This window comes from Globicephala melas, chromosome 16, assembly GCF_963455315.2.
Source record: "Globicephala melas chromosome 16, mGloMel1.2, whole genome shotgun sequence".
In the NCBI taxonomy this organism is placed as follows: Eukaryota; Metazoa; Chordata; class Mammalia; order Artiodactyla; family Delphinidae; genus Globicephala; species Globicephala melas.
In genome coordinates, this window is record NC_083329.1 from 2598133 (window position 1) to 2614505 (window position 16373).

Below are 16373 nucleotides of genomic sequence, written 5' to 3' on the forward strand. Positions count from 1 at the left end.
AAGGGACATCCAGGGGGGAAGGCCTCTGGTCCATTCAGAATTTGGCCCTGGGGCTGCAGTGGTCAACAGGCCAGGGTTCTAGTCTCGGGGGACAGGAGAGTGCCTTGAGGTGGCTATGATTGGAGTTGTCTGGACAGAAGCAGGTGAGGCGAGATTGAAGGACGGAGGCATGGGGGCCGCTGACATTTCTGGGGGGAGAAGGGACTTGCAGCCAAGGAGCCCGGGAGTGAGGCCGAGGGGACACGTGACCCACAGCGGCACTGGGAATTTTTTGGTCAGTGAACAGATGGGAAGCATGACCTCAACTGACCTCACGTCCCACAAGTGCACCAGGGTCTCTGGACTAGGATGGATGGGCCTGGGGGCTAGGTCAGGGTGAAGATGGAGGAGGGAGAGGTGGGGTGAGGATGGTGCCCGATTCCTAGCCTGGAGGACAGAGCCAGTGGTTCAGCCATGGTTAAGATGTCTATGGCGGTTCCGGTTTAGGATGGGACAGATGAGTTCAGATTAAGACAGGACAAATGTCCAAAGGGGATGGGGGAGTCTGGCCAGAGCTATGGATTGGGAGTGTGTCAGGCTGACTAATGGCTCCTCCAAAGATGTCAGGTCCCAACCCCTGGATCCGGTAATTGTACCTTATAAGGAATAAGTGTGTTTGCACAGGTTTAAAGTAAAGATCTGGAAATGGGGAGCTTGGCCTGGATTGTCCAGGTGAGCCCTAATTGCAACCACATCTCCGTATAGGGGGGAGGCGGAAGGAGATATTTTGCAGACAGAACAAGAGAAGCCATCTGACCACACCTGCAGAAATTTAGAGGGATGTGGCCACGAGCCAGCGAAGCCAGCAGCCTCCAGGAGCTGGGAGAAGCGAGGAACGGATAATGGATTTTCCCCTCGAGAGTCCAGAGGGAGCTCGGCCCTGCTGACACCTGACTTCAGCCCGGTGGTACTGATTTCCTACTTCTGGCCTCCCAAACTGTAAGGGAACAAATTCCTGTTGTTTTAAGCCACCCAGTTTGTGGTGATGTGTGGCAGCCGCCCCAGGACGCTCACGCGGTAGCCTTCCAGACTAGGGGCTGCTGGACGTGGATGAGGCGCAGAATCTCCTGGGAGCACATCTTAGGGTGCGTCTCCCAAGAATGGATGGGGACAGGGGTCTACCTGCGATACAGCATAGGGGAGTGGGGAAGCCAGGTGGGAATAGCAGGGCGTCAGCACAGGAGGCCTGAGTGTGCAGTGACCACCGGGCCTCAGAGCTGCACAGGAAGCGGGTGTCTCCCTGAAGACTGCCACTGGCCGAAGCTGCCTCCTGGGAGTTGGTCCTCTGGTCTGTCCCACGTGCAGGCCAGGTGGTGCCTGTGGCCGGGGTCATCCGGGGGGGCTGGCCCAGCAGTGCTGAGAGATGTGCGCGGACAGGAACGGCTCTGCCCGGGTGGGAGGAGGGCATGGGGCACTGGGTGCAGTGGACACTGCCCTTTCAGACAAAGAGGGCCCGGGAGCCCGGCCAGGGAGGGAGGGAGGGCACATCCCTCATGGGGCCCAGACTGAAGGGCCTGCAGAGGCGGTGGAGGGGGGCGGGTCCTAAGAGCTGGGCCAACTCCCTGTGCCAGAATCCCAGCTTCCACACCACTGGCTGGTGACCCTGGGGGAGCGGTCTGTCCTTGTTCAGCCTAGTGTCCTCATCTAAAGTGGGACAACAAGGACGTCCACCCTGCAGGGCTTCTATGGGGACCGGAAGGCACACAGCACGTGCCCAGAAAACATTACTGATCCTTATGAATTTTAACTTGGTTTTCTGTGTTGAGATCAGTGTAGGTTCACATGCAGTTGTAAAGAATAGTACAGAGAGACCCTGTCCGCTCTACCTGGTCTCTCCTCATGACGACGTCTTACACAACTGTGGTGAGCATCACTGCCAGGAAACCCGTGGCGATAGAGGCCGGGCACAGTGCGTTCCCACCAGCCCAAGGAGCCACACTTCTGTCCTGCTCCCGCCCCTCCTTACCCCTGGGAACCACTGACATGTCACCTCATTCTATAACTTTGTCACATCAAGAATGCCATATACATGGAATCGTACGGTGTGTGAACTTTGGGTTCTTCTCTCCTTTCCATGGCTGGGTAGTTTTGTATGGTGTGCACGGCCGCAGCTGGTTTAAGGTCACCTGGGCTGTTCCCCGGTTTTGGCTGTTATGAATAGAGCTGCTACCAACATTCGTGTTCAGATTTTTGTGCGAACGTCAGTTTCCCTTTCCCTGGGATAAGGCCCGGGGTGCAGTTGCCAGCTTGTATAGTGGTTGCGTGTTCAGTTTCTAAAGAAACCACCAAGCTGTCTTCCCAAACGGCTGCACCGTGTTACCTTCCCATCCCTGGCTGTGCATGAGGGATTCGGTTTCCCCACATCCACACCAGGATTTGATGCGTTACTATTTTTCATTTTAGCTATTTTGATAGGAAGTTATGGTATTTCATTGGTTTTAATTTGCATTTCCCTAATGACAGTGGTGTTTTACATCTTTTTCATGTGATGATTTGCCATCTGTAGACTCTCTTTAATGAAATGTTTCTTCATGCCTTTAACTTACCTTCTTATTAGATTTTCTGTGTTTTTACTGTTGAGTTTTGAGAATTCTTTATATGTTCTAGATACTAATCCTTTGTCAGATTTTCAATTTACAAATATTTTCTCCTGGTCTGTGACTTGTCTTTTCATCTTCTTCCCAGGATCTTCTGCAGAGCAACATCTTCTGTTCGCACGAAACCCTGTACATGAATGTTGGTAGCAGCTTTATTCGTAACAGCCTAAACCAGGAATCAGCCCAGATGCCGACTTCAATAGGTGAGTGCTTAAACGAAGTTTAAAAAAAATTTTGTCAAGCAATTTGCACTCCTGCCCAGTGCATGTTAGTATCAGAGGTACCAAGGGAAACAAGCACTGCATGGAACAAGTCTCTCCTGACGCAGAGAAGAGACTTAGCCGGTTCTGCTTCAAGAGTGGGCATCGGTCTCCACGCCAGGGGGCTCCTCCCGGCAGCTGCTGCAGGGCCATTGGTTGCACGCAGCCCTCTTGTGCTGCATCGGAAGAACACTGTCCCCCCACCCCCCCAGCAGGGGACAGATACAGCAGAGGGGTTGGCCAGGTGCTGTGTGATGCATGTAGCTAAGCAGAGCAGAGGAGCACACACTGAGCCTGGCAAGTCCAGCAGGGCTGCGTGGGCCCTTTATCTCTTGATGAGGAATTGTCCAGGCCCAAGGCCCATTCTTACGCGGCTGAGTGGGGTATTGAAAGACTATAAGCGGGAGATTTCCTTTCCCAACATATTTAATTAATTGATTAATTTTAAAATTTAATTTAATTAATTAATTTTTTCATTGGGGTACAGTTGTTTTACAATGTTGCGTTAGTTTCTGCTGTGCAGCAAAGTGGAGTTACCTGTGCTGTACAGCAAGTTCTTATTAGTTATCTATTTTATACATGTTGGTGTATATATGTCAATCCCAATCTCCCAATTCATCCCACCGCCACCCCCTCCTACACTTCCCCCCTTGGCATCCACATGTCTGTTCTTCACATCTGTGTCTCTATCTCTGCCCTGCAAACTGGTTCGTCTGTACCATTTTTCTAGATTCCACACATATGCATTAATATGCGATATTTGTCTTTCTCTTTCTGACTTACTTCACTCTGTATGACAAAATCTCTAGGTCCATCCATGTTTCTACAAATGACCCAATTTCATTCCTTTTTACGGCTGAGTAGTATTCCATTGTATATATGTGCCGCATCTTCTTGATCCATTCGTCTGTCTGTGGACATTTAGGTTGCTTCCATGACCTGGCTGTTGTAAATAGATCTGCAATGAACGTTGTGGTACATGTGTCTTTTTTTTTTTTTTTTTTTTTTGCGGTACACAGGCCTCTCACTGTTGTGGCCTCTCCCATTGTGGAGCACAGGCTCCAGACACTCAGGCTCAGCAGCCATGGCTCACGGGCCCAGCCGCTCCATGGCATGTGGGATCCTCCTGGACCAGGGCACGAACCTGTGTCCCCTGTATCGGCAGGCGGACTCTCAACCACTGCGCCACCAGGGAAGCCCCATGTGTCTTTTTGAATTATAGTTTTCTCTGGGTATATGCCCAGTAGTGGGATTGCTGGGTCATATGGTAAATCTATTTTTTGTTTTTTAAGGAACCTCCATAGTGGCTGTATCAGTTTACATTCCTACCAACAGTGCAAGAGGGTTCCCTTTTCTCCACACCCTCTCCAGCATTTGTTGTTTGTAGATTTTCCGATGATGCCCATTCTAACTGGTGTGAGGTGATACCTCATTGTAGTTTTGATTTGCATTTCTCTAATGATTAGTGATGTTGAGCATCCTTTCATGTGTTTGTTGGCCATCTGTATATCTTCTTTGGAGAAATGTCTATTTAGGTCTTCTGCCCATTTTTGGATTGGGTTGTTTGTTTTTTTGATATTGAGCTGCATGAGCTGTTTATGTATTTTGGATATTAATCCTTTGTGCATTGATTTGTTTGCAAATATTTTCCCTCATTCTGAGCGTTGTCTTTTTGTCTTATTTATAGTTTCCTTTGCTGTGCAAAAGCTTTTAAGTTTCATTAGGTCCCATTTGTTTATTTTTGTTTTTATTTCCATTACTCTAGGAGGTGGGTCAAAAAAGATCTTGCTGTGATTTATGTCAAAGAGTGTTCTTCCTATGTTTTCCTGTAAGAGTTTTATAGCGTCCAATCTTACATTTAGGTCTCTAATTCATTTTGAGTTTATTTTTGTGTACGGTGTTAGGGAGTGTTCTAATTTCATTCTTTTACAAGTAGCTGTCCAGTTTTCCCAGCACTGCTTATTGAAGAGACTGTCTTTTCTCCATTGTATATGCTTGTCATAGATTAGTTGACCATACATGCGTGGGGTTATCTCTGGGCTTTCTATCCTGTTCCATTGATCTATATTTCTGCTTTTGTGCCAATACCATATTTTCTTGATTACTGTAGCTTTGTAGTATAGTCTGAAGTCAGGGAGTCTGATTCCTCCAGCTCCAGTTTTTTTTTTTTTCTCAAGATTGCTTTGGCTATTTGGGGTCTTTTGCGTCTCCATACAAATTTTAAAGTTTTTTGTTCTAGTTCTGTAAAAACTGCCACTGGTAGCTTGATAGGGATTGCATTGAATCTGTAGATTGCTTTGGGTAGTATAGTCATTTTCACAATATTGATTTTTCCAATCCAAGAACATGGTATATCTCTTTATCTGTTTGTGTCATCTTTGATTTCTTTCATCAGTGTATCATAGTTTTCTGAGTACAGGTCTTTTACCTCCTTAGGTAGGTTTATTCCTAGGTATTTTATTCTTTTTGTTGCAATGGTGAATGGGATTGTTTCCTTAATTTCTTTTTCTGATCTTTTGTTGTTAGTGTATAGGAATGCAAGAGATTTCTGTGCATGAATTTTGTATCCTGCAACTTCACCAAACTCATTGATTAGCTCTAGTAGTTTTCTGGTGGCATCTTTAGGATTTTCTATGTATAGTATCATGTCATCTGCAAACAGTGACAGTTGTACTTCTTCTTTCCAATTGGTATTCCTTTTATTTCTTTTTCTTCTCTGATTGCTGTGGCTAGGACTTCCAAAACTATGTTGAATAATAGTGGTGAGAGTGGACATCCTTGTCTCTTCCTGATCTTAGAGGAAATGGTTTCAGTTTTTCACCATTGAGAATGATATTTGCTGTGGGTTTGTCATATAAGGCCTTTATTATGTTGAGGTAGGTTCCCTCTATGCCCACTTTCTGGAGAGTTTTTATCATAAATGGGTATTGAATTTTGTCAAAAGCTTTTTCTGCATCTATTGAGAAGATCATATGGTTTTCATTCTTCAGTTTGTTAATATGGTGTATCACACTGATTGATTTTCATATATTGAAGAATCCTTGCATCCCTGGGATAAATCACACTTCATCATGGTGTATGATCCTTTTAATGTGTTGTTGGGCTCTGTTTTCTAGTATTTTGTTGAGGATTTTTGAATCTATATTCATCAGTGATATTGGTCTCTAATTTTCTTTTTTTTGTGTAGTATCTTTTTCTGGTTTTGGTATCAGGGTGATGGTGGCCTCGTAGAAAGAGTTTGGGAGTGTTCCTTCCTCTGCAATTTTTTGAAGAGTTTGAGAAGGATGAGTGTTAGCTCTTCTCTAAATGTTTGATAGAATTCATCTGTGAAGCCATCTGGTTCTGGACTTTTGTTTGTTAGAAGGTTTTTAATCACAGTTTCGATTTAATTACTTGTGATTGGTCTGTTCATAATTTCTATTTCTTCCTGGTTCAGTCTTGGAACGTTATACCTTTCTAAGAATTGGTCTGTTTCTTCCAGGTTGTCCATTTTATTGGCATACAGTTGCTTATAGTAGTCTCTTATGATGCTTTGTATTTCTGTGGTGTCCATTGAAACTTCTCCTTTTTCATTTCTAATTTTATTGATTTGAGTCCTCTCCCTCTTTTTCTTGATGAGTCTGGCTAAAGGTTTATCAATCTTGTTCATCTTCTCAAAGCACCAGCTTTTAGTTTTATTTTTATTTAGTTTTATCTTTGCTATTATTTTCTTTGTTTCTATTTCAGTTATTTCTGCTCTGACCTTTATGATTTCTTTCCTTCTACTAACTTTGGGTTTTGTTTGTTCTTCTTTCTCTACTTCCTTTAGGTGTAAGGTTAGATTGTTGATTTGAGATTTTTCTTGTTTCTTGAGGTAGGATTGTATTGCTATAAACTTCCCTCTTAGAACAGCTTTTGCTGTGTCCCATAATTTTTGGATCGTCATGTTTTCATTGTCATTTGTCTCTAGGTATTTTTTGATTTCCTTTTTGATTTCTTCAGTGATCTCTTGGTTGTTTAGTAGTGCATTGTTTAGCCTCCATATATTTGTGTTTTTTACATTTTTTTCCTGTAATTGACTTCTAATCTCATAGCATTGTGGTCATAAAAGATGCTTGATATGATTTCAAGTTTCTTAAATTTACCAAGGCTCGATTTGTGACCCAAGATGTGATCTATCCTGGAGAATGTTCCATGAGTGCTTGAGAAGAAAGTACAATCTGCTGTTTTCAGATGGAATGTCCTATAAAGATCAATTAAATCTATCTGGTCTATTGTGTCATTTAAAGCTTGTGTTTCTTTATTAATTTTCTGTCTGGATGATCTGTCCATTGGTGAAAGTGAGGTGTTAAAGTCCCTCACTATTACTGTATTACTGTCAGTTTCCTCTTATAGCTGTTAGCATTTGCCTTATGTATTGAGGTGCTCCTATGCTGGGTGTATATATATTTACAACTGTTATATCTTCTTCTTGGATTGATCCCTTGATCATTATGTAGTGTCCTTCCTTGTCTCTTGCAACATTCTTTAATTTAAAGTCTATTTTATCTGATATGAGTATTGCTACTCCAGCTTTCTTTTGATTTCAGTTTGCATGTAATATCTTTTTCCATCTCTTCACTTTCAATCTGTATGTGTCCCTAGGTCTGAAGTGGGTCTCTTGTAGACAGCATATATATGGGTCTTGTTTTTGTATACATTCAGCCAGTTTGTGTCTTTTCGTTGGAGTGTTTAATCCATTCACATTTAAGGTAATTATTGATATGTATGTTCCTATTACCATTTTCTTAATTGTTTGGGGTTTGTTTTTGTAGATCGTTTTCTTCTTTTGTGTTTCCCACTTAGAGAAGTCCCTTTAGCATTTGTTGTACAGCTGGTTTGGTGGTGGTGAATTCTCTTAGCTTTTGCTTGTTTGTAAAGCTGTTGATTTCTCCATCAAATATGAATGAGATCCTTGCTGGGTAGAGTAATCTTTGTTGTAGGTTCTTCCCTTTCATCACTTTAAATATGTTTTGCCACTCCCTTCTGGCTTGTAGAGTTTCTGCTGAGAAATCAGCTGTTAACCTTATGGGAGTTCCCTTTTATGTTATTTGTCATTTTCCCCTTGTTGCATTCAATAATTTTTCTTTGTCTTTAATTTTTGTCAATTTGATTACTGTGTGTCTTGACGTGTTTCTCCTTGGGTTTATCCTGCCTGGGACTCTCTGCACTTCCTGGACTTGGGTGGCTATTTCCTTTCCCATGTTAGGGAAATTTTCGACTATAATCTCTTCAAATATTTTCTTGGGTCCTTTCTCTCTCTCTTCTCCTTCTGGGACCCCTATAATGCGAATGTTGGTGTGTTTAATGTTGTCCCTGAGGTCTCTTAGGCTGTCTTCATTTCTTTTCATTCTTTTTTCCTTATTCTGTTCTGTGGCAGTGATGTCCACCATTCTGTCTTCCAGGTCACTTATCTGTTCTCCTGCCTCAGTTATTCTACTATTGATTCCTTCTAGCGTATTTTTCATTTCAGTTATTGTATTGTTCATCTCTGTTTGTTCTTTAATTCCTCTAGGTGTTTGTTCTTTAATTCTTCCAGGTCTTTGTTAAACATCTCTTGCATCTTCTCGATCTTTGCCTCCATTCTTTTTATGAGGTCCTGGATCATCTTCACTATCATTATTCTGAATTCTTTTTCTGGAAGGGTTGCCTATCTCCACTTCATTTAGTTGTTTTTTGGGGGTTTTACCTTTTTCCTTCATCTGGGACATAGTCCTCTGCCTTTTCATCTTGTCTATCTTTCTGTGATTGTGGTTTTCCTTCCACAGGTTGCAGGATTGTAGTTCTTCTTGCTTCTGCTGTCTGCCCTCTGGCAGAGGAGGCTATCTAAGAGGCTCGTCCCAACATATTTTGATTAAATCCAATTTATCCATTTTCTTTTCTATTTTTGGCTTGTGTCTTTGTTACAAGTCTGAGAACTATTTTACTACCCTAAATTCCCAAGATTTTCTCCCATGTTTGTTTCAAAAAGTTTTGTAATTTTTCATTTAAGTCCATGATCCATTTTGAATTACTCTTTGTATAAGGTTTGAGACTTTGGTGGAGGTTCACGTTTGCCGGTGAATGTCTACTTGGTTCAGCATCTTTTCTAATGAATGCATTTAATGCTCTACATTTTTCCCTCAGCACTGCTTTAGCTGTGCTCCATCATTTTGATATGTCTTTTTATTTAGTTCAATGGATTTATTTTTTTATTTCACTAAGGACTTCTTCTTTGGCTCATGGGATTATTTAGAAGTGCCTTGCTTAGTTTCTAAGTGTTTGAAGATTTTTTTTCTTACTGAATATTAGTTTTATTCTGTTGTGGTCAGACAACACACTCTGTATGATTTTGATTCTTTTAAATTTGTTGAGATCTTTCTTATGTCCTAGATTGTATGGTCAATACTGTTATATGTTTCATGGATACTTGGAAAGAATGTGTATAATGCCGTTGTTGAGAGGCATGTTCTATAAATGTCAATTAGATCCTAATTGGATTGAGTTGTTGGTTGATGGTGTGGTTGAGTTCTTCTATGTCTGCTGATTTTTTGTAAATGTGTTCTATCAATCACAGAGAAACTCCATGTATAATTATAGATTTGTCTATTTCTTCTTTCAATTCTATCAGTCTTTGCTTCACATGTTTTGTAGCTGTTTCTGTGGTACAAACACATTTAGCATTGCTGTGTTTTCTTTTATCAATTGCTATGTCTTCTTTTATCATTATATAATGTCATTCTCTGTCACTGGTGATTTTCTTTGCTCTAAAGTATACTTTTTCTGATATTAATACAGGCAGTACTCCTTTCTTTTTGATTAATGTTCACACAATATATCTTTTTCCATCTCTTTGCTTTCAACCTGCCTATAGCATTATATTTGAAGTGAGTTTCCTGTAGACTGTATATTGTTGAGTATACTGAGTATATTGTTGAGTATTTTGAATATATTGTTGAATCATGTTTTCTAATCTCTGCCTTTTAAATGGAGTATTTAGACAATTTACATTTAATGTAGTTTTTTGATATGTTACCGCTTAGGTTTGCCATTTTCTTTTTGTTTTAAGTGTATTCCCTCTGCTTTTTATTTTACCTTTCTGTGGGTTACTTAAACACTTTTAATTATTAGGTTAATTAATTTTTATTTTTTATTGAAATACAGTTGATGTACAATATTATGTTAGTTTCAGGTGTACTGCATAGCGATTTGACATTTGCATACATCATGAAATGATCACCATGGTAACTCAAGTAACTGTCTGTCCTCATACAAAATTGTTACAATATTACAATACTATTGACCATATTATTGACCATATTACTTATGTAATATGCTGTATATTACATCCTTGTCGCTTATTTGTTTTATAACTGGAAGTTTGTACCTCTTTCACCTATTTTGCCCTCCCCACTTCTCTCCCCTCTGACAACCACCTTTTTGTTCTCTGTATCTATGAGTCTGTTTTAATTTTGTTTTGTATTTTAGATTCCATATACACAAGAGATCCTATGGAATTTTCTTTCTCTGTCTGACTTATTTCATTTAACGTAATACCCTCTAAATCCATCCATTTGCTGCAAATGACAAGATTTCATTTTTTATGACCAAGCAATATTCCATTGTGTGTGCGTATGTACATATATATGTATGTGTAAACATATATATGTATACACACACACACACACACACATACACACCCCACATCTTCTTTATCCATTCATCTACCAGAGGACACTTATGTTGATTTCATGTCTTGGCTATTGTAAATAATGCTGCCGTGAACATTGGTGTGCATATATCTTTTTGAATTAGTGTTTTTATTTTCTTCTGGTAAATACCCAGTAGTAAAATTGCTGGATCACATGGAAGATCTAGTTTTAATTTTTTGAGGAAACTCCATACTGTTTTCCCTAGTGGTTGCACAAATTTACATTTCCACCAGCAGTGCACAAGTGTTCCCTTTTCTCTACATCCTCTCCAGCACTTGCCATTTTGTTGTGTTTTTGACAGTAGCCACTCTGAGAGGTATGAGGTGGTATTGCAATGTGGTTTTGATTTGCATTTCCCTGATAATTAGAGACGTTGAGCATCTTTTCACGTGTTGGTTGGCCATCTGTATGTCTTCTTTGGAAAAATGTCTATTCAGATCCTCTGCCCATTTTTTAATCAGGTTGTGTTTTTTGATGTTTAGTTGTATGAGTTCGTTGTAATTTTGTATATTAACCCCTTATTGGATATATTGTTTACAAATATCTTCTCCCATTCAGTGGGCTGCCTTTTTGTTTTGCTGGTTGTTTCCTTCCCTGTGAAAAAGCCTTTTAGTTTAGTCTCATTTGTTTATTTTTGATTTTGTTCCCTTGCCTGTAGAGACAGATCCAAAAAATTATTCCTAAGATCCATGTCAAAGAGCATACTGCCTATGTTTTCTTCTAGGAGTTTTATGGTTTTAGGTCTTACGTTTAAGTCTTTAATCTATTTTGAGTTTATTTTTGTATATGGTGTGAGAAAGTAGTCCAGTTTGATTCTTTTGCATGTAGCTATCTGGTTTTCCCGGTGCCATTTACTGAAGAGACTATCTTTTCTTCACTGTATATTTTTACCTCCTTTGTTGTAGATTAATTGACCATAATTGCGTGGGTTTATTTCTGGGCTGTCTATTCTGTACCATTGATCTATGTGTTTGTTTTTGTGCCAGTTATACGGTTTTGATTACTGTAACTTTGTAGTATAGTTTGAAATCAGGAAGGGACTATGATACCTCCAGCTTTGTTCTTCTTTCTCAAGACTGCTTTGGCTATTTGGGGTCTTTTGTGTTTTCATATACATTTTAGAATTATTTGTTCTAGTTCTGTGAAAATTGCCATTGGTATTTTGATAGGGATTGCTTTGAATCTGTAGATTGCCTTGGGTAATGTGGTTATTTTAACAATATTAATTCTTTCAATCCATGAGCATGGTATATCTTTCCATTTGTGTCATCTTCAATTTCTTTCATCAGTGTCTTATAGTTTTCAGAGTCCTTTACCTCTTTGGTTAGATTTACTCTGACATATTTTATTCTTTTTGATGAAAATGTAAATGAGAATTTTTCTTAATTTCTCTTTCTGATAGTTCATTATTAGTGTATAAAAATGCAACAAATTTCTGTGTATTAATTTTGTATCCTGCAACTTTGCTGAATTCATTTATTAATTCTAAATTTTTTTGGTAGTGTCTTTAGAATTTTCTATATATAGTATCATGTCATCCGCAAACAGTGACAGTTTTACTTCTTTTTTCAAATTTGTACTTCTTTTATTTCTTTTCTTGCCTGATTACTGTGGCTAGGAATTCCAACGCTATGTCAAATAAAAGTGTTGAGAGTGGGCATACTTGTATTGTTCCTGATCTTAGAGGAAATGCTTTCAGATTTTCACGGTTGAGTATGATGTTGGCTGTAGGTTTGTCATATGTGGGCTTTTTTATGTTGAGGTATGTTCCCTCTATGTCCACTTTGTTGAGAGTTTTAATGATAAGTGGATGTTGAATTGTGGTGTCTAAAGCTTTTTATGCATCTATTGAGATGATCAGATGATTTTATTCTTCATCTTGTGAATGTGGTGTGTCACGTTGACTGCTTTGTGGATATACTGAACCATCTTTGCATCTCTAGGACAAATCCTACCTGAGCATGGGTATGATCCTTTCAATGTATTTTTGAATTCAGTTTGCTAATATTTTGTTGAGGATTTTTGTGTCTATGTTCATCAGTGATACTGGCCTGTAATTTTCTTTTGTTGTGGTGTCTTTGTCTGGTTTTGGTATCAGGGTGATGCTGGCCTCGTAGAATGTGTTCAGAAGCATTCCTTCCTCTTCAATTTTTTGGGGATCGTTTAAGAAGGATCAGTGTTAACTCTTTTTTAAATGTTTTGTAGAATTCACCTGTGAAGCTGTCTGGATTTGGACTTTCATTTGCTGAGACATAAACACTTTTTTTAGAATTCCATTTTGAGTTAACTATTGTGTTTCTATGTTTATCTCTTTGTATGTTCCAAAATTCTTTCTCTTATTGTTTCTTTATTGTTTAAAGAACTTCCTTTAGCCATTTTTTGGGGGTAGGTATACAAGCAAGAAAGTCTCTTAGTTGTCTTTCATCTGAGAATGGCTTGATCTCCCTTTTATTCCTGAAGGACATTGTTTTCTGAATATAGGATTCTGTATGGACAGTTCTTTTCTTTCAACACTTAAAAATAATTTTTTGCCATTTTCATTCTGGCTTCTATGGTTGCTGTGTTGGATGCATTTTGTCACCCTGCATTCTTTCACATGGGACCACTCCTCAATAGGCAGTTTCGGGATGGATGCTTGCCTATCAAAGGGCCCCATCCTCCTGGGGCCACCGTACTTGGTTTATGGATGATCATGTATGTGATCCAACCCAGACCAATGTGGGCTCTGCCTTCGGTTTTTATGTTAACCCGGGGCTGGTAAATTGGTATATGGTTGAAGGCTGACGGCACTGTTCTAGGTGCTGGGGGGTGGGAGGCAGACCCACAGGCCTGTTGGAGCTGGTCTCCATACAACAGGAGGGACAGACGGGAGGTGAGTGCCATGTGCTCTTTTCTCCTGACCCTCCTCCCCATCACCTATAGCTTCCCAATGGGACTGATGTGCATTTTCTCCACACTCTATGGCTCAGAGGCTGGGTTAGCCTTCTTCCGAGGCACTGGAGATGCCCACCTGGCCTCCACCCCTCAGAACAGGTCTGCTCCAGCCTGTGGCCACCCTGGAGCCAGGGGCCCCCAGGGAAAAAGCCAGCCTGTCCGCAGAGTTGCTGGGAGAGTCCACAGCTCTCGCCTTGTGTAGTGAAGCCACCGTTGGCCAGACACAACCCACCAGGCCGAGATCAGCACAGCTGTGCCAGCTGCCCTGCAGGGGCATGTGTGAGGGGCGTGGCTGTTGTTTAAGCCTCTGCATTGGGGAAGGTCTGTTAGCAGCATTACCATGGCAACAACTGACTGATACACAGTGTAAGCAAGGAGCATCTGCCTCCAGGCTTCAAAGGTGGGTGTTTTCATTGTCTGTTGTTGGGGTAACAAATTGCCACCAGTTTGGTGGCTGAAAACAGCACCATTCACTGTCTTATAGTTCTGAAGGTCAGCTGCCTGGATGGTCTCAGTTGGGTCCTCTGCTGGGGGTCTTGCAAGGCTGAAATCAAGCAGTCAGCCTGGCTGTGTTCTCATCGGGAGCTTGGGGTCCTCATCCAAGATGATTCTGATCTTTGGCTAAATTCGGTTCCTGTGGTTGTAGGACTGAAGTCCTGTTTCCTTCCTGGCTGACAGCTGGGTCCAGTCTTTGTTCATAGCGGCTGCCTGTGTCCTCCTTGTGCTTTCTGTGTGGCCCCTCCGACAATGGCAGGCCCAGTTTCTCTCATGCTCTGACTCTCTCTGGCCTCTCCTCCGGCTCCCTTTCCTGCTACATCTCACTGACTCTTCCTCCTTCCTCATCTGCTCTTAAGGGCTCATGTCCAGAGAGTCCAGGATAATCTCCCAGTTTTAAAGTCGGCTGATTGGTAACCTTAATTCCATCTGCCAAGTTCCTTCCCAGCAGTACCTGGATTATGGTTTGATTGAACAACCGGAGGACAGAAATCTCGGGGACGTCTTTAGAATTCCGGCCCTGCACCAGGGCCGTGCCATGGCCAGCTGGCTGAGGAACGGACTTCTGTATTATCTCACACCTGTCAGCACCGGATCAGAGATTAGAACGCAGGGTTGGAAAGAATTCATTAGGAATCTCTTCTGAAAGTTGAATGCAAAGAACTGTTATGATTTACATTTTTAAAAATGGCTTGTTTTCTCTTTAGTAGAATTTGCGGTACGAAAGTACATTGTTTCAGGTTGAGGAGATAACTCTTAGTAGACAAGCAAAACAGTTAGTGTATGCATAGAAAATATCCTCAGGTTTATGTCTTCTGTGATCACATGCAGGGGTCTCCTTGCCTGTGTGTTGCTCCTTGGCAGTCGCCCCGTCCTGGAGTATGCACAGTGGAGACCCTGGATTTTAGTAAGAGGTCTTCTCTAGTAAATGCTGGGGAGGGTGTGGAGAAACGGGAACCTTCTTACACCGTCGGTGGGAATGTAAATTGGTGCAGCCACTATGCAGAACAGTACGGAGGTTCCTTAAAAAACTAAAAATAGAATTATCATATGACCCAGCAATCCCACTCCTGGAAAAAATGAAAACTCTAATTCGAAAAGACACATGCACCCCAATGTTCACTGCAGCACTGTTTACAATAGCCAGGTTATGGAAGCAGCCTAAGTGTCCATCAACAGATGAATGGATAAAGAAGGTATAGTATATACGTACGTATACACACTATGGAATACTACTCAGCCATAAAGAAAGAGTGAAATAATGCAATTTGCAGCAACATGAATGCACCTAGAGATTGTCATACCAAGTGAAGTAAGTCAGACAGATAAAGACAAATATCACATGATATCACTTATGTGTGGAATCTAAAAAATGACACAAATGAAGTTATTTACAAAACAGAAACGGGCTCACAGATATAGAAAATGAACTTATGGTTACCAAAGGGGAAAGTGGGGGAGGGATAAATTAGGAGTTTGGGATTAGCAGATACACACAACTATATATAAATAGATGAGCAACAAGGACCCACTGTACAGCACAGGGAACTCTACTCAATATCTTGTAATTTATAATTACCACGCCCCATGGCCAAGGCCAGCCGAGACACCCTGCCAGCCCCAAGCTACCGGGCAGGTGCCCTCGCACTTGTACACGATTCCTTTGTTCCACCACAAGGCAAAAGGGCGCTCTTTACTATGGGCTTGACGGGATTCTGTGATTCAGACCTGCTCAGTCCCTGGGGGCAGCTGCCACTTCCTTGCTCCAACTTTCCATCTCTGAGTGCGACCTCTCACCCCACGGCTGCATTTCTGGTGGCCCCAGAGCTTGCGGGGTTGGGACAGCTGACGAGGGAACCCTCTGCCGTCCTCACACCTTTCGCTGAAAACTTCGCCTCCTGGCCAGAGGGCTTCCCACCCTGGGATTTCCCCAGGAATGACTTTAAGACAGAAGCATCCGTCGTGTTCCTTTAGACCCAGACAGTGGAGGGCCAGGTAGGGGCAGAGATGTCTTGGGAAGGGGCATCTGATTGCGTCCGTTCACAAGTCCCTTGGGCAAGTCTTCTGCCCCGAGAGCCCCAAGTCCATCTCCACAATTTGGAGGAGTGGGTCTCAATGTGAAATCAACATCCCAGGCAGGAAGGGCATTGGGAAGCCGGTTCCCGTCATCCCTGGCCTGGCTTATAGCCCTGTGGGCGGTGTTCACTGCTTTCCAGGCGGGACTCGACCGTGAGGGTCCTCACTTCCCCCGCCCCCGCCTCCCACAAGGGGCCCTTTTCCTGGCTGTCCGACGTGGACAGTGGGTTGTTTTCTTTGTTACTCTCGCCCAGGTTACTCCA

General features: G+C 41.9%; 1 protein-coding gene across 3 annotated transcripts in view; it reads left to right on the forward strand.

Annotated features, from left to right (window-relative positions):
• C16H10orf143 (chromosome 16 C10orf143 homolog) overlaps positions 1 to 16373 on the forward strand; it is a 107872-nt gene that overhangs the window by 89828 nt on the left and 1671 nt on the right. For 2 of the 3 annotated variants that reach the window (XM_030832108.2, XM_060286154.1), the window contains exon 4: positions 2725 to 2839. In XM_030832108.2, the coding sequence (XP_030687968.1) occupies positions 2725 to 2839 (115 nt within the window). Of the gene's footprint in view, positions 1 to 744; positions 947 to 2724; positions 2840 to 16373 lie in introns of all 3 variants that reach the window. The other variant, XM_060286153.1, reaches the window with a different exon arrangement.